The sequence below is a fragment of the Paroedura picta genome, chromosome 6 (genome assembly GCF_049243985.1).
Source record: "Paroedura picta isolate Pp20150507F chromosome 6, Ppicta_v3.0, whole genome shotgun sequence".
Classification (NCBI taxonomy): Eukaryota; Metazoa; Chordata; class Lepidosauria; order Squamata; family Gekkonidae; genus Paroedura; species Paroedura picta.
The window spans coordinates 59,262,592-59,287,767 of NC_135374.1; the positions used below are offsets into that span (position 1 = coordinate 59,262,592).

General features: G+C 42.9%; 1 protein-coding gene across 3 annotated transcripts in view; it reads right to left on the bottom strand.

The window, feature by feature from the left end:
* RUNX1 (RUNX family transcription factor 1) overlaps positions 1-2,414 on the bottom strand; it is a 236,296-nt gene extending 233,882 nt beyond the window's left edge. The window contains exons 1-2 of one of the 3 annotated variants that reach the window (XM_077342650.1): positions 2,267-2,414; positions 1,944-2,052 (exon numbers count right to left, since the gene is read on the bottom strand). In XM_077342650.1, the coding sequence (XP_077198765.1) occupies positions 1,944-2,001 (58 nt within the window). In that variant the 5' untranslated portion in view covers positions 2,002-2,052; positions 2,267-2,414. Of the gene's footprint in view, positions 1-1,943; positions 2,059-2,266 lie in introns of those variants that run through there. The other 2 variants (XM_077342647.1, XM_077342648.1) reach the window with 2 other exon arrangements.
* Positions 2,415-25,176: the final 22,762 nt, after the last annotated feature.

A 25,176-nucleotide genomic window follows, 5' to 3' on the forward strand; every position in this document is an offset into this window, starting at 1 on the left:
GGTGACAATTTTCTACATTAAAAATCATGTTTTATGCCAGCAGCAAATTAAGGTCCTGATGCAATGCAACCTTTTTCTAAATCTGCTTTTGGACCTGGCTCCTTACTTAAAGCCCCTTTTCTGTCAGAGTTCAAGTCCTGGCTCTCAGACTGTACACGGCCCCATCGACCTACAGTGCTACAGAGGTCATCTTTATTGCATTACAAATGAATAAAATTTCCTCAATAAGTCTTCCTGTCCTGCAGATAAAAGAGCAAATAAACATTTTGATGGGCAAGAGAAAAAAAGCAAGTTAACTACATTCAGGAAGGTCCTTGTTATGCCACTAATATTGCTTCCTTTGCTTGTTAGTAACATAAAGGAAATGAGTCGGGAAAGGCTTAGCGGCTTCTTGCTTGATCATCAGTCTTGCTTCTAAAATGTGTGTGTGTATGTGGGGGGAGGGTTAAACAAAAAATATAATAAAACAAATGGCATGTGACTCACACAAATCCTAATGACTAAACTCAGTTCAAATGTCCTCCATTGCCAGCAAAACGTTACTTCAGGCTTTCAGAAAGACAGCAAAGCTCTGGTCACCTTTGTCTGCTGTACATGTCCCCTGTTTGCAGCCTGGTAGGAAGCAACGCATTCTCGTGTCTTGTTCGAGGCAAAGTGAGAAACCCTTCCTAATCCCATTGCTTGCTTAATCCCATTGCTTGGCTCATATGACACCTCTGAGACAGCAGAGCACAAAGATGGTAAATATTTCTCTCCCCACCCCACTGCCCTGTCCTAGCAGAGCCAGCATGAAATTTTGCATTCTTTGTAAGAAATAGCATGTCCATGCTTATATTTGGCATATTTTTACAGAATAATTCTTTTACTTTCTTATCTTTTATGGAAGGTGACCAGATTTTAACATTGGTAAAGCGGGACAGCATTGACCGGGGGGGGAGGGGGGGAGTGGTCTTGATTAAAAATTTGAGCAACAAAGTTTCATAGAATGCATAGAATGCAAAAATAGTATTGTAATATATATATGTTTAATTTCAACATAAGTACAATTTGCCAGGTGCCCCCAGATGTCCCTCCAAAAGTGGGACAATCTGGTCACCTTACTTATGAAGTATGAAGTATACAGCTTCCTATTCCCCCCCCCCACCCCGTGTATTTCTTACATTATTTGACACTTGCTAATAAGCCTGCCTCGTGACTAAAACATTTACTCCAATAGCTGCTGGGATGACAGAGCAGAGTTAAGACACAGTCATATTTTAATAAAGCCACCTTCTTCTTGCGGGTTTAACCCCTCCCCCCGTTAAGAGCTACATTTCTCAATATGAGTGTTGCAGATGGGAGTACAAAACAGAATCCACAGCAAGAAATCCATCCAGTTGGCCTCTTTCTCTTCACTTGCAGCTTTCTTGGAAGTAAGTGAATCTCACAGTGGCTTAATAGGATGCACGTTTATCTAGAAGGAAGCCCCAGGGATTTTGATGGGTCCTACTCCCAGGAAAATAAGCATACTACATCTTTCATGACTGGTGTTAAAGGTGAATGGGAATGTAGCCTGTCCCACTGGCTTGACACAGCAGTTTGTGATTCAAGCCTCAGAGAGATGCAACTCCAAACCAATTTCTCTGCCAGCACAGCTGAACATTCATTCAGTAATTTGTACCTCTGCTGTTGTATGCAACTTAGAATATTTTTAACAATTATGTTTTAAAAAGCAGAAACTGACAAGCATGTATGGGTGACTTGAGCAGAAAATGAATTCTGAGTGCAATTACCCCTACAGGACCAAGCTATTAATGTCATCCATTCACAGTCTGTTAGGATCTGAGAAAATAATTATAGGGGGAAAAACATGTGCTATTAAGAGCTTCTTGGAAAGAGCAAACATGCATTTTCTTAAACATGGATGAGTCAAAAGTATATTTAAAAGTTCAAGTGGCACTTACCTCTCACGAAGCACTGCTGGTAAGAAGGAAATGACTCAAATGTACTGTTTGAAGCCATGGTTTCCTCTTTAAAAACTTTTTAAAAGGGATGATCTATGATTTCTTTTACCTTGGGAAGTGAAAAATCAAGAGCGGTCATTGTAATAAACCTCTTCTTTGCCATTGCACTTTGCATGTTTTTTTTTTCTGTTCAGCAAAATAAACTTGATAATAAGGTTCTTTTCTCTCAAAGACTGCAACTGTTTTGTACCAAGAGAGAGAGCGCGCGAGAGACAGACACACAGAAAGAAATAGCGGATCACTTGTGGTTTGATGATGCTTACCACTCTACGAAACTCTTGTGGTTTGCAGTCAAAATGATTCGCCCTGCCTGCTGACCAATATCCCGGACCTGCTCTTGTGTGACTGCCTCTGTACCCAACTTGTGGTTCTGTGGTTGTTTATGAGGCCCAAAAAAGTGTTTCACACAACCAATATTACAAACTTAACTGTTCCCCTTTTCACAGTTGGTCTCAATTGGTTCTTGACAATCACATGACTTCAGTGATGTCGACTTAAAAAAAAATTCTAAGCAATGTACTTCCCACACCACCTGCCTTCCCCTAGATTCAGCAAAGAAGCAGTGTGCAGAGAGACAGAAAGAGATAGATTCTGAGTCACAGCACTTATTCTACAAATGGTCCTTGCTGATTAAGGACAATTGTGCCTGTGTTGTTGCTTGTGGTTTGTGGAACTACTGATTATTTTCACTCTTTAATAGTAATTCAAACCCTGGTATTAGTCTGTTGGTGAAAGAGGATGTCTATGGCATCATCTAACATTGGGAATCACTTTTCAGAAAGTCCAGCAGGTGAGAAAGAGAAGTGTGACTATGTGTTTTGAAGCAGGAAAAAAGCAAAAGGGTGTAATGAACTGGCTCAACCATACATATGTGGGTTAATAAGTGAGTATCAAAGGATGGTATAAACTTTAATTAATCAATTCCATTGGGTAAATGGAAATAATATACTAGGCTGTAGTAAGGATAATTGTGAATACTCTATGGGGTGCATACTAAAATGGGTAGAATATATAGGGGATCAATTAAAATATTATTGATATTGTCATGCTGTGGCTCTTTCTGGAGCAAGGCATTCTGTTTGGTGAAGCCTCCAAAATTTGGTTTGCTTTGAAGTTACGGCATTCAAGGTACTGATCTAAGACCTTGATAGTTTTTTCATTGCTATGCTTTGGAAAAGTAGCTTGTTACACCGTGCAGTTGGAGAGTCAATTATCAGTTCTAAAGACAGAACAACATTACCCAAGGACCAAGAAACAATTGTGAGGCCAGCTATTATTTACTCGTAGCTCAGTAATAGCCACTTTGCTACTTCAATGTGAATTCCAACAGATTTTCTTCCCACTTCGGCTGGTATTTATTTTTAATTGCATTTGTATTTCACCTCTCTGCCATTATGAAGGATTCTCAGGGAGTCTGTCCATCCAGGATCTGCACAAGCCCAGATCTGATTTTCTTGAGCCTTTGTACTCAGAAGTAAAACACACTGAATTCAAAATAAGTGTAGTTAGGACTGCCCTCTGTGTTGTGTACCTTCCAATCATACTATGGACAGAGTCCACCCACTTTGTTTTATACCGGAGGTCGTCAACCCCCGGTCTGCGGCCCGTTACCAGGCCACCGCCGGCCGCACCTGCCTCTTCCCTGCCTCCTCAGTGAGAAGCTCGCCAAGCCGCAAGCAAAGCAGCCGCTTTGCTCACAGACCAGCTAGCTTCTCACTGCAAGGGGGGAAGAGGCAGGCACGGCCGCCAGAATGCCAGTGGGGCGCAAACGCGCATGCACGGCAGCTCTGTGCATGCACGTTTGCACAGTGCTGCCACGCATGTGCATTAGCACCCTGCCGGTGGGCACAAATGTACATGCGCTGCAGCTTCATACATGCATGTTTGCACGGTGCTGCCATGCATGCGAGTTTGTGCCCTGCCGGCGGGCCGCCGGTTCTCCCCCACCTCCGGGAGCGGTCCTCAACCAGGAAAAGGTTGGGGACCGCTGTTTTATACCATTAAGTACAATCTATTGCTCCCAGAAAAATCAACCAAACAAATCAGATAGGGGTGATCCTACAATACCCATTTAGTATTCGAGCCTACATAGAATAGAATCATAGAATAACTGAGTTCGAAGGGACATCATGGTTCATCTAGTCCACAATACAGGACACTCACAACCCCATTGCTCATCCACTGTAACCTTCCACCCGCTTGCTCATTCACTGTAATCTGCCACCTTCACAGAATTAGCCTCTCCATCAGATGGCTCTCCAGCCTCTGTTTAAAAATGTCTAAAGATGGAGAACCCACCGCCTCCCAAGGAAGGCTGTTCCACTGAGAAACTGCTCTACATTCAGACAAGTACTTAGCGAAGGCAAGATATGCCAGAATGATCACAAACATAGGTGGTAAGCTATAGAACTATGTAGTGACAGAAAATAAGGTCAAAAGGCAATAATTTTAAATAACTTTTAAAATGCCAGTAAAAATAGGGAGGCCAGTAATTCATGGTGTCCATTAGGACCAAACTTGAATAATATTGGTTATTCTGTTTTAGGACAGTAGGTTGGACTAGCTGAATTCAAGATCCCTTCAAATTCTGAGGGCAGAGCTGGAGAGTTCAGCATTTTGAATGTGTGCAAACTATGGGCTTATGCTTAAGCACATAGTTCATAATGAGCCCATCAGATATGGGGAAATAATGTCTTCCTTCAGACCCATGCTTCAGATGTAACTGTTTAATTGAGATGACTGGGTTAATTGGCACCTAGACAATGTCCCCAGTGTTCTACTGGACAGTGATTATCTTAGTGAATCTTGGACTCTGGGGAAAGGATGGGTTCCCCCAGTACGAGAGCCTAGGCCATAGCAATAGGAAATCACCACGAGGAGCCTGGCAACTGGGAAGCATGTTAGTATCCTACAGAATGTTAGTATCCTACAAAGAAACAAAATTGAAATTCCTAGTATGGGTCCCAGACCTTTGCTTCTATCAAGAGAAAATCTTCAAAGTAGATGACTCAGGCTTTAAAGAAAATAGGTGGATTGCATACTCATGCAGACAGAACGTCAAAAGGAAAACCTTCATAAATACATGGAAATGTCTGCTTTCATTACATTTGAGCAGTTATTTCTATTGTCACCTGGCATGGGCAAGGAGTTGGGTACAGAGGCAGTCACACAAGAGCAGGTCCGGGATATTGGTCAGCCCTCCCCTCACAAACTGGCGGTAGAGAGCGTCACCCCCCTTCTGTAGTTGAGGATGCGGAGAGCAAATGAGTAGATTACGCCATCGCTGTTGCCATTACTGTAAATTAACGGATTTTATTGTCATTTTATGGTTTTAGGGGACGGGGTTATGTAAGCCGCCTCAAGCCTTCGGGGGAGGCGGGGTATAAATATAATAATAATAATAATAATAATAATAATAATAATAATAATAATAATAATAATAATATTCAGAAAACACTGAACTCTTTAATAATGTAATATCCTATATTTTGCTCCTCAACATTTTCCTTTTTTATTTCATTGCAAAAATAGAAATAGTCTTCAAACCTTTAATGCTATACCTTTAAGGGTGAAAAACTGCCTTAAGAAGTATTTTATGCTCTCTAAAAGAGAAAATATAGGGGTTTCTTTTCACACACAAACATTTTAGACAGGCTGCACATTGGGTTTCAGTGTATATCACCTATGTCCATCTATGTTGTGATTATCTATATTTGAATTTTTAAGCCATTAAAGGTTATCTATATCCATATCACAAATTTTTGAGGAAAGACCCCTAAAAACACGCCCTTTTCCACAAAATTTTGCTACAAATGAGAATAAATCAATTTTTAAAATACAATTTATGGACAAATTAGTAGACACATTATGAAAATTGATGCTTGATGGGAGACTGGCATAGGGTGTAGGCATCACAAAGCAGACAGATATTCTGAAAATTAAAAATATGCAAGGGGGACTGCCTAAACCCTTTTTGATCTTATTGACAGGACAGGAGTATCCTGGTTTGAATTATATTTAGTCTGCCAGCTAATAATTTCAAGCCTTGTCCTATTTACCCAGATGGAGATTTCACAGAAATGAATAGAACATTTTTAATGGGAGGCTGGAACACTTATTCCCTTGGAAAGTCCCTGATGACACACTACAATGTCTGCCAGACTATACTTTAAAAGCACTGTTGCCTTTCCTCATTCTGATTCAGCAATAAGAAGAGCAGCTGCCATCACCAACATGAGGTCTACAGGATCCTGTTGCATACAGTAATAAGTATTTAACTGAGTCCCCATTTCTTTATAGAGTAACAAGCCAACTCACATACTTCACTTTTCCAGGGGTGGTGGACAGACCCTCTTTAATGTACTGCGAAAGATTCTGGCAAGCCACTGCCCTGCAGGGTCACTAGAAACCAGAAGAAAGCAGAGCCAGATGGCCAAATGGGGAAGACTATCCCCACTGCCATCATCACCTGGAACCAAGCTGAGCAGCCCCAGCAGCTGTGCCAGCACTGCATAAACCACTTGGCACAGCTTACTCTAGGGCTGTTTTAACATCCCAGTTTTTCCTTTTAAAAGATTATCTCCCAAAGCATCAAAAATCTTTTCATCAGGTGGATTCTAAAGAATTATTTGAAGCTGTGATGCGTGATGATGGCATCCTTGAAACCAGACATGTAAACTGTTTAGAGGCATCTCTCAAAATCACAAGATGTTATAGTCCCACTGTATACCACATTGGTCAGACCCCACCCGGAGTACTGTGTGCAGTTCTGGAGGCCTCATTTTTAATGGGATTTGGACAAAATTGAGAGTGACGAGAATGATCCGAGGTCTGGGAACCAAGCCCTAGGAGGAAAGGCTGAGAGACTTGGGAATGTTCTGCCTGGAAAAGAAGAGGTTGAGAGGGGACATGATTGTTCTCTTTATTTGAAAGGTTGTCACTTAGAGAGCAGGGAAAGGTCCCTGTTGGCAGCAGAGGATAGGACCCGCAGTAATGGGTTTAAACTACATGGAAAACTATATCAGCTAGATATCAGATATCAGGAAAAACTATATCAGCTAGATATCATGGGCAGAGTAGTTCAGCCATGGAATTGACTGCATAAGGAGTTGGTGAGCTCCCCCTCACTGGCAGTCTTCAAGCAGCGGCTGGACAGATACTTATCCTGGATGCTTTAGGCTGATCCTGCATTGAGCAGGGAGTTGGATTAGATGCCCTGTAGAGCTCCTTCCAACTCTTTGGGCTTTTCTGCACATTGGGCATTATCACGCAAAGCATGCTCTATGGCAAAGTGGAAGAAATAATTGCGACTCACCATCGAGCTGTCTCGAATGTTTCTGGATGCTTTTTGCGTGTCTTGCACTCCTCACTCGCTGCGGGAAATGTGAGAAGAAAGAGCAAGGTGATTAAGTCTTGTTTCACTTTGGCCTGCCTACCACTGTCACCAACCAGTCCCCTCCCGGCATGGCTGATTGACATATGAACTTCCGGTGACCACTGAATTTTTTAAATAGACTTATTCATTTAAATGCCTATCCACATATTCATAGAGGAACAGACAATCACAGCAGAGGTGCGTGTCCGCCTATTTATTGATCCAGGTGGTTCTCCATTTTTAAAAAGAGGTTCCTGTCCTGGAAAGAGAGCAGAGGGAGACAATGAATATCTGTTATGTGTCAGTTAACAGTTGGACCGGTTTAGTTATCTTGTAGCCAGTGTAGACAATGTAAACCAGGCTTGCATGCTATGGTGGCCCAATCTACTTCCATCTCTCAGAGGCAAAATTTTCCCTGTGTTTCACTTTCTGACTGAGCAGCCCTAGTGGTTTGTTTTCTTTTTTCTGGGACAATTTTGGCTGTCCCACTCAGTCTCAGTCTGCTGTTTTACTGCTGGCTCAGTCCAGGAACCTGAGGGAAGGATTGGAATTGCCCTTTAACTTAAACCACTAAAAATGGTGCTTCAGACATTTTAAAATTCAGAATTAACTAAATATTTTATTCAACATAGAGGGGAAAGATCAGGAAAAATCAAGGATTAAAATATTTGAAGTAATTCAATACAGTTCTATATTATCACAGTTAATTAGGAATATCAGCATAAACCAAAATAAACCTATTGAACAGTGGACCCAGTTTGGTCCAGGTCCTTTTTTGTCAATGAAATCAGAGAGAACTGCTTGTGTAACATTAAGAATAGTATTGCAAGGATTATTTTGATTTAATTGACAAGATGACCACATACAGATTTTATGTCTATTATACACTAAAGGCTGCTTAACAATGACAAATTTCCTATAGGTTATCACTTGGATGTCAGATATTGTCCTTGTTATTTTAAACAAACTCAGACCTACTGTCTGAACAACAGATACCAGGGATCAGATCCAGGACCTTGTGCAGCCCTCATGTACTCCTAAAATACATTTCTTAGTTGCTCCTTTCCAGACTTCTAACTCAGGTTGTAGTATGGAAGCATGCCTCTAAGCTGGCAAGAAACTGCAAGGCCGTACATTTTCACTGTCAAGATCTAATTACTTGACTTCATGTTCCAACTAATGACCCCACCTAATAAGGTCATATTCTCTAGAGGAACTGAAAGGAAATAATTCTTTAGCATCAGTGGAATTCTGACCAGATACATCAGCCATGGATTCCCCCCTCCCTAATGTCTGCTGTGACACAGTTACAGATTGAATCATTCAATTTTGGATTTTTGAATCATTCAATCTGGATTTTCAGATAGTTAGGTGGATAGGGAATTAGTTAGAGAACCACACTCAAAGAGTTGTTGTCAATGGTGTTTCATCAGACTGGAGGGAGGTGAGTAGGGGCTCGGTGCTTGGCCAGTGAGGGGAAACAGTGAGGGGGAACTCAGGGCTCGGTCCGGTACTTTTTAACATATTTATTAATGATCTAGATGAGGGGGTGGAGGGACTACTCATCAAGTTTGCAGATGACACCAAATTGGGAGGACTGGCAAATACTCTGGAAGATGGGGACAGAGTTCAATGAGATCTGAACACAATGGAAAAATGGGCAAATGAGAACAAGATGCAATTTAATAAAGATAAGTGTAAAGTTCTGCATCTGGGTCAGAAAAATAAAAAGCATGCCTATTGGATGGGGAATACGCTTCTAGGTAACACTGTGTGTGAACGAGACCTTGGGGTACTCGTGGATTGTAAGCTAAACATGAGCAGGCAGTGTGATGCAGTGGTAAAAAAGGCAAATGCTATTTTGGGCTGTATCAACAGGGGCATCACATCAAAATCACAAGATGTCATAGTCTCATTGTATACGGCACTGGTCAGACCACACCTGGAGTACTGTGTGCAGTTCTGGAGGCCTCACTTCAAGAAGGACGTCGATATAATTGAAAGGGTACAGAGGAGAGCGACGAGGATGATCTGGGGCAAAGGGACCGAGCCCTATGAAGATAGGTTGAGGGACTTGGCAATGTTCAGCCTGGAGAAAAGGAAGTTGAGAGGGGACATGATAGCCCTCTTTAAGTATTTGAAAGGTTGTCACTTGGAGGAGGGCAGGATGCTGTTCCCGTTGGCTGCAGAGGAAAGGACACGCAGTAATGGGTTTAAACTACAAGTACAACGATATAGGCTAGATATCAGGGAAAAAAATTTTACAGTCAGATTAGTTCAGCAGTGGAATAGGCTGCCTAAGGAGGTAGTGAGTTCTCCCTCACTGGCAGTCTTCAAGCAAAGGTTGGATACACATTTTTCATGGATGCTTTAGGATGCTTTGGGCTGATCCTGCATTGAGCAGGGGGTTGGACTAGATGGCCTGTATGGCCCCTTCAAACTCTATGAATCTATTATTCTAATTTTGTATTCACCAATTGTTCCTTAAATATCAGCATCTTCTAAAGCTGTTAAAATTGTTTGCTAAAAACAAATATGCAATAAAGTGTTTTGCTTGCTTCTAAATGGTATGGTATATTGGAGACATAATATTTTCAAGGTGACTTTGGGCTGGTCCTGCATTGAGCAGGGGGTTGGACTAGTTGGCCTGTATGGTCCCTTCCAGCTCTTTGGGCTTTTCTGCACATTGGGTATTCTATGACTTGTTTTAACATGGATTTACTCAAAACTGAAATCTTAGGCTACAATGCTCAGTGCACACCCCTGGAAAGATGTTTTAAAAAACAGTAATTGTTTGTGTGTTCTGCCAGTTTATAAAATTATAGAGGAAAAATTTGGCTTTATTCTTAAAAAAAGACCCTTTATTTGTTGAACATTTCTCTCATCATTTTTATGCAGCCCCCCAAACAGTGACGGGTTATGGAAAAAAAAATAGAAAGAGATGGCAAGCTATATACACCTGTGATATACTGCACTTTTTAAATGCTTAGAGCTGTTGTACAAACAATTGCAGACTGTGAAGGGCCAATTCTTCACAGAAAGAGAGACCCTTGAGTGACTGACTGTTCCAAGGAACTAGTTAGCATCAGCCGAGCAAAGAAAAACTTCTAAATTGGATACTGGGGAGAATTCAGTCTGATTTCAGCCCTAGCTGAAAAGAGTTGAGTACTTAGAGTTTTGTAATTCAGCCATGACTGAGAGCAGTCTAACACAAATAGGAGAACTGGGGAAGGGTAGCAAGGATGTGTGGGTAGTTAGAAACAGCCTCCCATTCAAACCTAGGAAAGGGGATAGAGTCTAAACAGGATGATAGCTCTGAAGAGTGCAAAGATTCCTCATCTGATGTAGTTAGAAACTGCCTTTAGAGTCAGTGAAAAACTCAATGTAAGTACTGGTGTTTCAAGATAAGGAGCTCTTGAAGAGTATACCAGCCTCTCATTAACCTGAAACATAAGAACAAAAGTCTGTGCATATCATATTGTGATTGGCTCCACAACTTGTGGTGGCCATTTTGTGATGGTGCCTACCACCCTATTTCAGAATTCCAGATACATCTGCAGGCTTAAAATGAGTGGGGATCTCTATTGTAAGAAGTCCCCTCAATTGTTTCCTGTTTCCACCAGCAATGTCTCTAAGACTCATTCTGAATGGTGGCAGCTATGCTGGGCTGACACCAATTCCTGTGATGAGGCAATTAGCCCAACCACTTCCTGGGTCCAGATGGGGGAAGATTTTCCCTGCTTGACCTGGTCTGCCCCTGATTACTGCTTCCAAATGAGAGGCAATGCAATACCACCTTCATGAAAATTTTAAAATGCTCCAGTCGGCTCCGCACTGCTGAGAAATGCCATGTAGCCAACTGGGGCATTTTTTTTTGTATCTTCCAGGATGCTGTAGGAGGATGCAGAGGAGCTAGGCCTGGAAGGTCTGACTCTTCCACACAAGCCTGGCCTGATTTGGACTCTGATGGCATCCACAGCAGGGAAGGAAACACTGGAAGAGTCTGCATTCCTTTGCCATGGGGCAAACAAGGGCCTGATATGGGCCAGGGCTAGGCCAAGACTGGGCTTGCATTGATGTCATCTGGAAGCAGGGGTAGACCCACTGCCAGATGAGTGCCTCATGCAGAAAAGATCTTTGATGTAAAGGCTTTCATATTCACTATGTAAGATCAGGATACTTTTTAAAAGTTCAGGAATGAGACAATATCTAAATTTCTGAAGATATTTTATTTGTGTTGCAGTTCAGAAATTACTAAGTCTGAATTGAAGACTTTTCCCAATAAATAAAAGACTTACTTCTAAACACTTAAGATAGATAACTACATAGAGCAACATTTGGAGAGGGAACAATGCATAGCTCTGTCCTGGTGTCTAGCAAGATAAGTAAGCAAAACATAAACTAGAAGAGAAACTTCGATGCCTAATTAGTTGCTAGGTAACATAACTCCCTTCTGATATGCAAGTTTAGCCTGTGTACTGGAGAACTTTACAACTGAATTAACCCTCTAAATACCGTATTTGTACTTTAGGGTTGCCAGCTCCAGGTTGGAAAATCCCTGGGGAATTGTGAGTAGAGCCCAGGAACTCAGGGTTTGAAGACACCAGGAACTTCAGTGGATATAATACCATCCATTTCGCCCTCCATTGTGGACAGTTTCTCCACAGGAATTGATCTCTGTGATCTGGAGACCATTTGTAATTTTGGTAGATCTCCTGGCTCTTCCTGCATGTTAACAAATTGAAGAAAAGGAACCATGAAATGGCAGCACAATAAATCTTCTTTAATAAATTTTCTAGTTTATACCAGCTAAAACGAAGTCATAATTCACTCTTGTTTTCAACGTATACCACTTTCTTCAATAGCTTGCTCCTTTCATAAATTTTATATTTCATTGTAATTCTTAAGTTTCACAGTCTAAATTTATCCTTAAAGTATCTCAGAGAACAGGGGTGGGCAAATTGTGGCCCTCCAGCTGTCCATGGACTGCAATTCCCATGAGCCCCTGAAAGGCATAGTCCCTGAAAGGGGCTCATGGGAATTGTAGTCCATGAAGGGCCACAATTAGCCCACTCCTGCCATAGACTGTAGATTCAGATTTACAGAAGAGGAAGATCCTGTATGTTCAAGACACCGCTGTTATGAGGACCTTCCTGCATGTTGGCAACTTTAAATGTGATTCAGTGTTATTACTTTTCCAACAACCATTCCTTGACTTATTTCTCTAAGTAAGTACTTTGGTTCTCTGGGAACAATCTGTCCATATGTTACTCACGTCCATTCTAACCACATATCCAATCAGGCTTGTTGCAGCCACTTGCTCCACATCTTGACTACTTGCAATTCGTAATCCAGTATCATATGCCACATTAAGCTTTTTGCATACCATAATAATTTAAATTTCATGGTTGCAACTGAAAAGCTGATTCATGAACTTGGCAGGAGCTCAATGCAACTGGTGACCTGATGGCATGGAGCAAATTCTCCTGCTGGTACAACAGTTATATCAATTAGCCTTTAAAAAAAAAACGTTTTGTAATTTTTTCTGAACATCATGGTGCTAAACAAATAATTTGCTTGAAGTATATTTAGCATAGTTATATTAGGAACTTCCTGATATTTTTCAGATGGCCTCCTCTTGTGTCTTGATTGGCTCCACTGGAGACTTCCTGCTCCTTTGAGTGCACCTCCTCCCTGATTGCCTCCAGAACAGACATTCTGCTATAAATTGGGGATTCTCATTTCAAGAAGAACCAAAGTATCTTATCCTAAAGAGTCTCTGTGAAAGCTTTATTTAGGCTGCCCAGTACTTTTTAAGGATTTAATGAAAGGATTTAATAGTGAACCTTCGGGGAGGGAGGTATAGAAATACAATAAATAAAATAAATAAAATTAATTTTTTCTAGATTCAGAGAACACAGACAATTATTCTACTGGTATTTGGGTATTTGGCACCAATGCAAATTGCAGCACATCAGCTGATCTCCAACCACGAAGTGCAATAAAAGTAAGTCTAGAAACTATATTTACTTTGAAAGCATTTCCATGCTACTTTGTGTGTTTCTCTATCCATCCTTCTGCCAACAAAAGGTGGGCGTGCCTGATAGATACATTAAAAGATGGTAATTGTCTTTTCCCTTCCGAATGAGGTAAAAGAGTATTATCAATAAATGTTTTCAGTACTTTCAATTAAAGGAATATGTTAACACTAATAAACTTTAAATTAGTTAAATATTAAATTAACTATTTTAGGCTTTGATTTATAAGAAGAGAAATATGAAATGACTGCAATTTATTCAGTGCTGATGAAGAATGTTTCATATGAACTGTGTTTCAGTTACAGATGGCAGTTGATAAGTGGAATAATTAGGATGAATAGAAGCAGGTTTTTGGATCAGGTTTGGCATCTACAGTTTGTGTTGGATGAAAGGCTAGCCGGAAGCTAGGAGGTATGGCCATGGGTAGTATTTGGATGGGAGAGTCTAAGGCAGGGGTAGTTAAACTGCGGCCCTCCAGATGTCCATGGACTACAATTCCCATGAGCCTCTGCCAGCATTCGCTGCCTGTCCGTACAACTGAGGCACAGGCTCCTGCACTAACATCATTATGGGCAATTTTGGGGGCATGGCCAGATTTAGTTGACGCCCTAAACCCTTTCAGCCTGGGAATGCCCCTTGACAGAGGCTCAAAGTTGTGGTGGCAAAAAACATGGTGGAGCCCATAGGTGCCAACTGAGAGGAAAAAGCAACTGCCCCTCATGGCTGTGTCCATGCCCATGAGGGCTGAAAGAGCTCAGGATGACAACTATGATTACAATCAATCATCTGTCTCCTCTGCAGTGACCAAGCCCCACCCAGTACCCAACTGCAACCCTCCAACCCAACAAAACCCTCAGCTAAGATGTCCCATAATGCACAAGGCAACATTTGTGGCACAGGACCATATATAAGACCTCTTTGCAGTATAGCCTAAGAGCCAGCGGCAAGTCACTTTGGTGATGGAAAAAGTACAGAGATGGTACCTAATGCTACTGGGTGAGCCCTTTATGCCAACACCCAAAGTTCACACTATGTGGCTGACCTATCATATTTCAGAACCAAGACAGGTACGCCTCCTGCAGAGGCAGGACTGTGATAGGGTAGCCTGCTCACCAAACCTTCTTCCCCTTATTCAAGGCTGGAAGCTGCTTCTCATGCCCAAGCCCAGCAGCACTGCAGTTGAGTAGGGCCTTTTGTGTACAGGGAGTGGCCCGTGTTTTTGGTTCTGTAGTGAGCTGAAAAGTCCCAGGCTGCTTTTGGAGGACAGAGGGAAGAGCTCCGCCATTCTTGGTGGAATGCAGTCACACAGTCCTTAAACTTCTCTCTTGTAAAAGCAGAGCCCTATGCATCAGCTGCCAATGTGGATTAATCATTAGCACCCACTGAGCACTTCAATGCGGGACAGGTAAGCATGGTTTGGATGGTGCCAGCTTCTGCCAGAGGGAGGGTTGCTGCAGAGTTCTATCCCATGGATCATGAAAGGGAGTCTCTGGTGGGCCATGACAGACATGGCTGTGCCCAACAAGGCACTAATGGCTAGTTGTTGTCACTGCATGTGTCCTGTTATGTTGCAGGTCAAGATCCAACAGGGTGAAATATGGGTGAGGTCAGTTCTTCCAGGGATGGCGCAGAGGCAGAGAACTTGACCCTGAAGATCTGGCCCAAGTTTCTCACACAGAGCTTGGATGGTCACCCTGTCCAGGCAGAAGCAATTCAGATACATGATCTCTGACAGCTGGAGTGTATGGATCAGTGCCCAGTATCACTGACCATGGCACCTTCCTCATTGTCACAGTGACACTCAGGCTTACAGCACTGATGGGTGGTGGGTGGACATATCCCTAGCAGAGGCAGGAGAGGAATAAGTCGTGGAGAGGCCATATATTGGGATGGTCAGGTCAGCGTCTGCAAAGAGAGGTAGCCTTTACCTGCCCTGTCTCCATGAATGGCTACCCTGTATCTGCAGCCTCATCTGGATGCCTCATGGCCATCATGGGAACAGGAGTATGTGGGATGAGACTAGGGATTCTTTGACTTCCCATGGTGCCTTTCACCTCTTCTGCATTCTCCTTTGAGTGGATAGCATGGCAGTGGCAATGGCCACTGCCAGCCTAATTGGACCAAGGCTGAAAAGGTGCTACTACATTGGTTGGTTGTGGAGCATGTGAGTATAGCCCTAGTAACTGTCAGGAGCAGCTTGACCACCACACATCTCCATGCCTTCTGGCTCATGACAGTGGAACAGGTCTCTGTTCTGAGACATACCTTACCAAAGTTGTTGACCCTGAAGCACTGAAACAATTTGTTTGGCTATGCTCGGATATGCTCACATGTCCACATGGACCAAATGAGTGGGCCATATCCCTTATGAGTGGGCAGCGGTAGAGGGACTGCCCAGTGCTGTCATCATTATGTGTTACCACCTATGATGGCTGGTATCCACATCACTAAAGTGTTGTGTGGTGAGTGTGAGGGAACCTGTCAACCCACATCCCTGCAAGGAGGCCCTTCTCTGCTTCACCCCTCCCCAAATCCCAACCACTTGCTGACACCTGCCCTTTGCCTTTCAAGTGACTCTCAAAGTGGGAACATCATTGTGGGACCATCAACAGAGGTTCCCAAGTTGGCAGCAGAAAAGCCAATACCCTGGGCAGCCATGAACCAGCCTGAGGCCCAGGGAGGAGGGGGCCTCCAGCATGTGACCATCCTATCTTTCCTGGTGATATGCACATCTGAGGCCCCAGGACTTGATTCAGGCTTCTTTCCCCTTGTGCCAAGCCAGGTGGAGATGGAGTTCCATGAAGAGGAGGAAATCCCAAGCACTCAGGCTGCTACCCATGGGGGTGGGAGTAAAGTAACTATGAGACTGTATGGTGGTGTGATGAATGCCTGAATATGCTGACATTCCATCCTTTGTCCCCCACCCACACCTCAGGTCACCTTTCCCTGACATTTGCAGTTCATATCTTGGACCAACTGTACAATATGACACCAACAAGATGAGCTGTGTAGGCCAGTTCCAGACACTGGGCATCATGGAGTCCCTGGGATCAGCAGCTGAGTGCAAGGCCATGCATTGGATGGATTCAAATTCTTTGGGTGGCAGTGGAGTGGGGGCAGTGAAGAATGGGGAGGGTGGAGATGGAAGAGGTGGGCAGCATTCTCTAGAGCCAATTGGTGCAGCCAATGGTACTCCTGCTGATGTGAGGGACTATGGTCCCTTGCCTGGACCCTGGGCATGGGGCCTGTGGCAAATGCAGCCAAACTCTCCACCCTCTCTTCTATGTGGATAATTATTAAAAAGGAATAGCTGGAGACCCACCACAACAGATAGGAAGCCTTCTCCAGAGCCAGCAATGGATGAAAGTGACATCAAGAATGGTAGGTGCATGTTAAGAGGCTGCTGGAGGACCTGACAGCAGCACTAGTATGAAACCTACACCAGTAGTCTCCTTTCTGTTTTACTGCTAGAAGAAGTGGCTCTGGGATTGGCCCTGGAGCACATTTGGCAGTGTGGTCAGCCTGCTGGATAATACATAGTAATCTTAAAACTTCTTTGCGGTTTTTGAAAACTTGTCTTATAGAAATCTTGGCTCACATGTTTTTTCATTGTAGGTCCTACGTACACTTACACCTGGATTAATTGCAGCTTGTGTTGGTTAATAAAAAACCTGTTATCTGAGCAAAGGTTTCTCCAAATTTTATTGGCAGGGGTTGAATAGTGTATCTGTGACTAAATTTCTGTTCTCTGTAGTGACAATACTAGCTAAAGGAATGTTGGTGTACAGTTTATTCAGATTCTAACCCTTAAACTGCTATATATATTAGAACAAACTATGCTGAAATTCTACGTAGATAATTTATCTTATAATAGTGTTTTAATGGGTTTATTTTCTGCATCTGAATGGCCTGTGGGCTGGAAAAAAAACCTGACTGAGTGACTCTATAGGAACCTTAGTGGTGAGATAGCACTCAAGGCAAGGAAAGTTATGTGATAAGAAGAGAGCATGTTACAATTGAAATGGAAGAATTATTGTTTATAGAATGTATATGACTCTATTATGATAAATGTGGTATTCTTATCAATTGTTATAATAATTTATATAGCAATTAGGTAAGTTATAAAATCTTTTAACTAAATTATGCTTTGAGATTGACACCCATTTAAAAATTGATTGTACTTTAGGTGGGTGTGTCTTCTCAGAGAAGAGCTTTTAAACATTGTGCGTGTCGTAGATCCAATAATGGATTTGCATTAAGTATACTTTTCAGCAATCAAATAGTACTATGGATATCTAAAACTTTTGTTCCATTTTGGCTTTCACAGAGTCTTTGAAACCAATGGATAAAATAAGCATAGGGAAGATTGCACATGACATGTTTAGCATGCAGTGGACACTGTATAAACTCAGCATGTGGATTCATTTTAGAATGCAGTTCCTTGCCTCTGTATCTTCTTTCTGTTCTCTCACCTTGGATAATGTTCTGCTCTTTCTTCACCTCAAGTACAGACCTTTGGGATCTTCTGCAATGCACCTCTTTCCTTTTTTCCTTTTCTTCAAGCTACTGAAAAATTTTGCCATCTCCAATTTTTAAATACTGCTGAGTATTAAACCCTACATATCAATTTGCTCATGTTTCCCCTCTGTTAAATTCTCTTTTTTATTTTTCACAGGGAATTTTTGTGAGGAGTCTGTTTGAAATTCATGTTTACATACAGGCATCTAATGGCTGTTGTTTATATATGGAGTTTTTTTGGATGGTGAATTTTTGTATTTTTATTGATACGTTGTTACCAGCATTAGATTCTTAGAAGGAAATATGGAATAAAATATTTTTAAAGACAGATAAATTGTTCTGCCCCTTTCATTAGTTCTAAATTCCTTATTAAATCCTTTTTACCCTATTATTTTGATTTAAAAAAACCCTTCACTCCATGGCCTTTTATGGACTAGCATTTTTCTTCACTTTTACCATACATTCCCCATTGGGTGTGTGTTTCCCTTCTTCATGCCAGCTCTCAGGTTGCAGGTGAATTGGGCTTTCTTTTTCCATCTGCATGGATTTAGCTCCCTTCAAGACTGTTTGTTTTCCATTGTTGTATGTCTGTTTTTTTAAACAGTGATATTTCTATGTTCTCCCCCCCCCTTTTAGTCACCAAAGTTAAGGTAATTTACAAGCAGTACAATTCCAGAAGATTCCTTCCCCACCTTTATTTCAGCCCTTGGATGGCCACTCCTCCACCACTGACATTGGTCTCTGCTTCTTGGTCAGTTTCAAGCAGGGCATGTTGTTTTGAAATTCTCAGGAGAGATTCTTCAAGCTATACTTAAAGTCAGGGCAGAAAAATAAGTACAGCAATTTTTAAAACACAAGCTTTTCAAAAACAAAAAATGTGAACTGAATTGAAATGGATCAGAATGCAGAAGAGGAAAGGGGGAAAAACATTAGATTTGGCTAATTCTTTATTACTCACAGTCAGAATTGAACCAGCATCCTCCTAATCTTGAGCCTAATGCCTTGCCAACTGAGTTATAACCTATATAATTAGGGCCGAAAAACATTATATATAGCCACCCTATTTTAAAAACAAACAAACAAAAAACACAGGGATTTGACTCTAGCAATGTCTCCATATAATTGTTTTCTTTTCCTCAAAAAATGAAATTGGAAAGATGGGAGGAGAAAGAAAGGACAGTCTGCAGCCCTTGAAAGCTTATAGTTTTTCTCAGCACCCTGTGGGGTGAGACACATGTCAGGAAGAATGTAGGGGACAGAAGAAGGCTGGAAGAAATGTAGGAACCGCATGAAAGGCTTCTTTGGATTTCTCACATTAATGATGAACCCTTATTGTCTCTAGACATAAGAAGACTTTTAAAAATAAATCCCTAAGCAGTACTTGAGCTTATACAATCATGGAGGGGAACCTTCTACTGTCTACATTACAGTGAAAGTAGCTTCAAGAACCTCTCTTGACAATTTCAAAAAGCATGCCCTTCCTGAAACTGACCAATAAACAACGACCAATCATGTAGCACAAAAAAAAGGGGGGAAATAAGCACCACAACACGATCAAGTTTTGGTATGCAGAGTAAATACCCTGCTATTTGGAGGAGAAAGGTTGAAGAAAAAAGTAAGATACAGAGTACAGGAACAAGATGCAAATTAAAGGAATACCAGCTTGAATCCATTGATAATTGGAAGTAGGCACTGCATTCAGAAAGGGCCTATGACTCTAAGTCTGCAGGGAGGTTTTGTGTAATTTAATTACTGTCTAGTCCCTTACTGCTAAGCATTTCCAAGATCACTAAACATAATAAAGTTGAAGTTGTGTGCAGACAACTCACTCCCTACCTATTTGGCCCTCCCTAGGGGTGTGCTGCCAATAGGGAGAGAGAGCATTCTGCCAATAAGGGCCAATCATGGGGCTTGTCTGTCCTCTTCATCCTCTTCCTGTTGCTTGCCAGGTGGAAGTCGTGCTGGCCACTCTGAAAGACTCTGCTGCTGGTAAGTTGCCCCATCCTCAGCTTCTTCCCACCCTCCATCTTCCCCAGGCAAGGGAGGGAAGCCAGCTGCTTCCTTTGCCTTCTGTGTTGATCTCAGGTTTCAGCTCTCTCCTGGAAGGAAGCATAGACAAGCTGCCAGGAAAGCAGAGAGAGTCAGTATTTCAAAATCAGAATGCCAAGGGGTAGACAGAATGAAATGAATGTCTTAACTCAGTCCAGTGAGTCAAAGGTTAGTTCAGTCAGTCCAAGGGGATCAGCAGAAGGAGCAGGTCACAGGCTGTGTCCACAACCCAGGCCTCCAAGCCTCAGGTTAATATAAACTGTCAAGCAGCCTCTCAGTCCTTACTCTGTGATGACTCTAAAGTCTTCTGCAGTCAGCAACTATCTTGCTAACATGGTGTGTTACCTTTTAGACTGGAGCTCTCTTCCAGCACATGGCTGACATTGTTTAATCAGCTCAGGTGAGCCAAGTAGGCTTACAAGGCAGGGAACTGCAGCTGGAGGCTTGGCAGAGGATGAGGAGTTCCTGCAACAACTTTGGAATCTACACCCTGGTTTGTCTGCAGCTCCATTCCCTCCTGCTTGTCAGAACTCTCTGCTTGTTCAACATCTCGCTGAGCTAAGCTTTCATCCAGCTGATGCCCAGGTGAAGCTGAGAGCTCCTGGCAAAGGCTTTTCCTCTGAGGAGTTCTCCCTAACAGGACCTGGGCTCACAATACCTCCCCATGGCCTGCAGCTGGCCATTGAAGTGCTCTTTGCTTTCCCCCACCAACCCTCTCATCAGAGGGGCTGGGAGGATCCAGCAGCTTTCCCTACCTAATCTGGCCTTTGGGAGATGTGTAAGAAGGGGCAGAAAGGAGGCAGCCCCCCCTAACTTTCCCTGCCTGGCCCAGACTTTGGGAAATGTGGCAGCCCACCTGCCCTGCAGACTTCCTGGCTTGGTCTTTGGAAGACATGGGGTTGGATGGGAAGGTGGGGACAGTGGTGACCTGTGTGAACACTGTTGTATGGGGGTGGGAGTAGGGCCCCTCCTAAGCAGCTGTTTTCTTGAGGAGAACCAATACCTTCCTTCCTTCCACCTTTCCCTCCCCCTCTTTCTTTCTCTCTCTTTTTCTTTCTCTTTCTCTTTTATCCTCTTTCAGGTTTCCATTCCCCCACCTGGAAGTTGGCAATGAGGCTGGCTTCATATGGAGGAGGAGTCAGTAATCAACCACAAGTCTTGAGATTAGAGTCTGCTACTCTTTAACCACTTCACCACACTGGATCTCAGGACTGAAATGGGAAGAAGGGCTGGAACCCAGGAAGGTCACATTTCAAGTGTATGTGCTAGCACCTGTTGTATTCCTGGGTACAACGGGCTTTTCCTTTAGTAATGACTAAAAATAAATAAACTTTGCTCGATAGAGTCATAGGATCTACCCCATTATTCCATTAACATGGAAAAAGCACTAGCCTTGTGTCATTTACTTCTCAAGAATATGTGAACATACACACTTTCTAGTCTTTTTCTGGGGGGGGGGGAGAAATTGAGATTTTACTTCAAGGGGTGGACTGATTTTCTCATAGCAAATTGTAAAACAGTCAGGAAAATCCACCATTTCTTTTTTTTTCTCTTTTGTGTGATGAATGCATCTGTTTTCCACTCTGTAGGCATATGCAATGACTATTTTGCAACTCCTCAAATTACTTTCTTCCCCTCCACTCCACCAAAATTTAGGACAGCCATTACTTCTCTTTTTTATAGTGACACAAGAACTACTGGATTACAGACTATTTGTGGCATAAGTTATAAAAGCTGTCAAGCAGCAATGATAGATAGCAGGAGCCCAGGACAGAAAGACGGAACCTATCATGGCTTCCGAGGAGTACTTTTTTGCACATGTATATTAGGTCTTGATACAGATGAAAAATGACTCTACAGACTGTGAGGCATGACAGTAATCAAAACCAGTCAGAAATGTATCCATGAAGGAAAGTGGCAACAAATAGATGCTGGAGAATTTCACCATCTCTTTTTCTCCATGGGCAATCCAAGAGTTCCAGCTGGCAGAAATACACCGTTTGCAGATGGGTGGCTTTTCCAGTAACAATTCCCAGTCCTGCTCATGGCTTATTTCCATGGAGGAATTGAATTGGTTTAAAGTTAAAAAGAAACTGCTTTTGGTCTTGAAAGTTATGTACCATCTTGAAAAATGGCATGTGCGTGACTTTGTTTAGGCTAAATGAGAGCTTACCACAGAAATATCTGCAAATGAAAACATCATGCTTTCACATCTCCTGCTGGCATTTGTGCTTAGGGGGTACAATTTTAGACATCTAGTTTAAAACTGAACATTCTGAGTAATATCTATCTTTAACCGCTCCTGCGGTATTAAATAAAAGAGTAAGGCCACCTGGGGAGGAGTTAGGGCGGGCCCTGTCCAGGATAAAAACTCAGAGGGCCCAATCAGGAACCGTGTCCATCCATGGCCAAGCAGCCAATGGGGAGGCATGCAAAGCGCCTTTCTATTGGCCCCTCACCAGGACAGACCAAAATTCCATTCACCCAGCCCAGTCTGGCTGCCAGTCTGCTCCTGACCACCGCAGGGAGAGGTCAGCAGGGCTGCCAAGGGGATGAGAACACAGGCTGCCCCAGCCCTTTTTGCCCCAAGGCTGTCCTAACTGTCATGTCTAACTGCAAATTGCCTCAGAACCCTGACAGAGCTGGCAGGAGGCTGCAGAGTGCTCCCCCCCTTCAGGCCTGCTGCGAAGGAACCTCTGACAGGCCCTGACTGAGGGAAGGAGGCCTTTCCAAGAGCAACTCAGGGGAACCTGAGGGCCTTCCTTTTGAGGGGGGCGGGACTTTCCCCTTCTGCCAAACAGTTGCCTGACAGGGAGGCCACAGAAAAGCCCCTTCTCACTTAAAATACTGCTCTGCCCGGAGGTTAGACACAGTCAAGCCATGTGTCTTTCTTCTTTGCAACTCTCTGCAGATTTGATTCCACACCACAGGTTCTTGACACCCATATCTTCACACCCATACCCTCATTTGCCACCATGCCACCACAGCCTCCCACACAACACACACATTCAACCTCATGCCCTTACAGACTGGACAACTCCTCCCCTTCCTCTTCCCACTGCCAAGCTCTAGCACCCGTTGTATTCTTGGATACAACGGACTTTGCCCCTAGTATATAAATATTACTACTACAAGAAGTTAATTATTTGAATCAAGAAGCATAGCTGATTGTATCTACAGTGCAGAAACTGGACAAGCAGGATAACCAAACAGCCACCTACCCTGTTCTTCCTGGCAGGTGGGAAAATGGTCATCATCATCCTGTCTATTTCTCTTCATAAAGGAACATTTATCTCCTCTGAGCCTGAAATCCAAGGAATGTATTGCTTTATCCACAGGAAAGAATGTTTTCTTTGAGATCAGAGCCTCCTGGAGTGTTAAGATATCCTGTGACTCCTTATCACTGCAGTTACTAAACAAAACCATTTAGGATTACAGACCTTGGAATATTTCTTAATACATAACTCTCAGGATGTGTATTTAGGGTGTGCTTCTAGACATTTCAGAGAAGAAGCAAGAAAAGAAATGTTGGCTTAAGTTTTCTCTTCTAGATTTAGTTTAAAAGGGAAAGATGGACATATCTTGCTGGGGTGATACATTGCATCAGGAGAAAGTTAATTTCCCCATGGAATATGGAATTATAGAATCATAGAATCATAGAGTTGGAAGGGGCCATACAGGCCATCTAGTACAACTCCCTGCTCAACGCAGGATTAGCCCTAAGCATCCTAAAGCATCCAAGAAAAGCGTGTATCCAACCTTTGCTTGAAGACTTCCAGTGAGGGGGAGCTCACCACTTCCTTAGGCAGCCTATTCCACTGCTGAACTACTCTGACTGTGAAAAACTTTTTCCTGATATCTAGCCTATATCGTTGTACTTGAAGTTTAAACCCATTCCTGCGTGTCCTCTCCTCTGCAGCCAGCAGAAACAGCATCCTGCCCTCCTCCAAGTGACAACCTTTCAAATACTTAAAGAGGGCTATCATGTCCCCTCTCAACCTCCTTTTCTCCAGGCTGAACATTCCCAAGTCCCTCAACCTATCTTCATAGGGCTTGGTCCCTTGGCCCCAGATCATCTTTGTCGCTCTCCTCTGTACCCTTTCAATTTTATCTACGTCCTTCTTGAAGTGAGGCCTCCAGAACTGCACACAGTACTCCAGGTGTGGTCTGACCAGTGCCGTATACAATGGGACTATGACATCTTGTGATTTTGATGTGATGCCCCTGTTGATACAGCCCAAAATGGCATTTGCCTTTTTTACCGCTGTATCACACTACCTGCTCATGTTTAGTTTACAGTCCACAAGTACCCCAAGGTCTCGTTCACCAATATATTATGGTCCAAATTCTTGTGGCACAAAAGGGCTTCACAACCCATATCTCATTTGCCCTTACAACAGTCTTGTTAGATAGGCCCAATAATCTTCCCATTCTTCTTACCTCTGGAAGCTTGGCTTCACTCAAAATGCAACTCACTTTGTCTTGCCGAGGAAAAAAGAAATTAGAATACATGGGGGCTTTCCGCACCGGGATCCTTGTAGCAAATTGTTTGCTGAACGAAAAATCACCATTTAAAATAGTGGCATTCGTCATTATGCATACCTGACTTTGTAGTGGAATCCAGTTGCGTTTCCATCGTTTCCCACAAGCTTCCGGTCTCAGCAAAAATCGCTAGAAAGGAAGCGCTATTGCCGAGCTCGTCCCGCCCCTGGCCGTCAAGCAGCCAATGGGCAGCCATTAGCATGCTCCCAAACAGCCCCTTTCCCTTTAAGAAAGGTTTTTTTTTTAAAAAAACACACCCATTGCAACGAATATGTGTTGATTCGTTGCAACAGGTGTGTTTGAGCTGTCGTTTCATCGTTGCTACGCTCCCTCTGAGTGAAAAAAAAAAATCCCCCCCCCTCACGGGCCCGATTTTTGGCCGAAAACAGTGTAAAAATAAAGGGAAAATACATCAGCAAACGGGCTTCTCTGTTGTTTGTGCTTAGTGACTAAACAGCTCTGGGGAGGGACTGAAGCCGGGGAAGCCTCTAAACAGAGGCTCGCTGGTGGGTTGAACTTTGCTCGCTCGGAGAAAAAAAAATGGTGATCGCTTCGCTGGAAGATCAGAGGAGAGAGCCAGGGGGAGGGACTTTGTAGAAACCACAACAATGGTAACGCACAGAACTTTCCCGCTACAAGGAAGCGCTTTTTG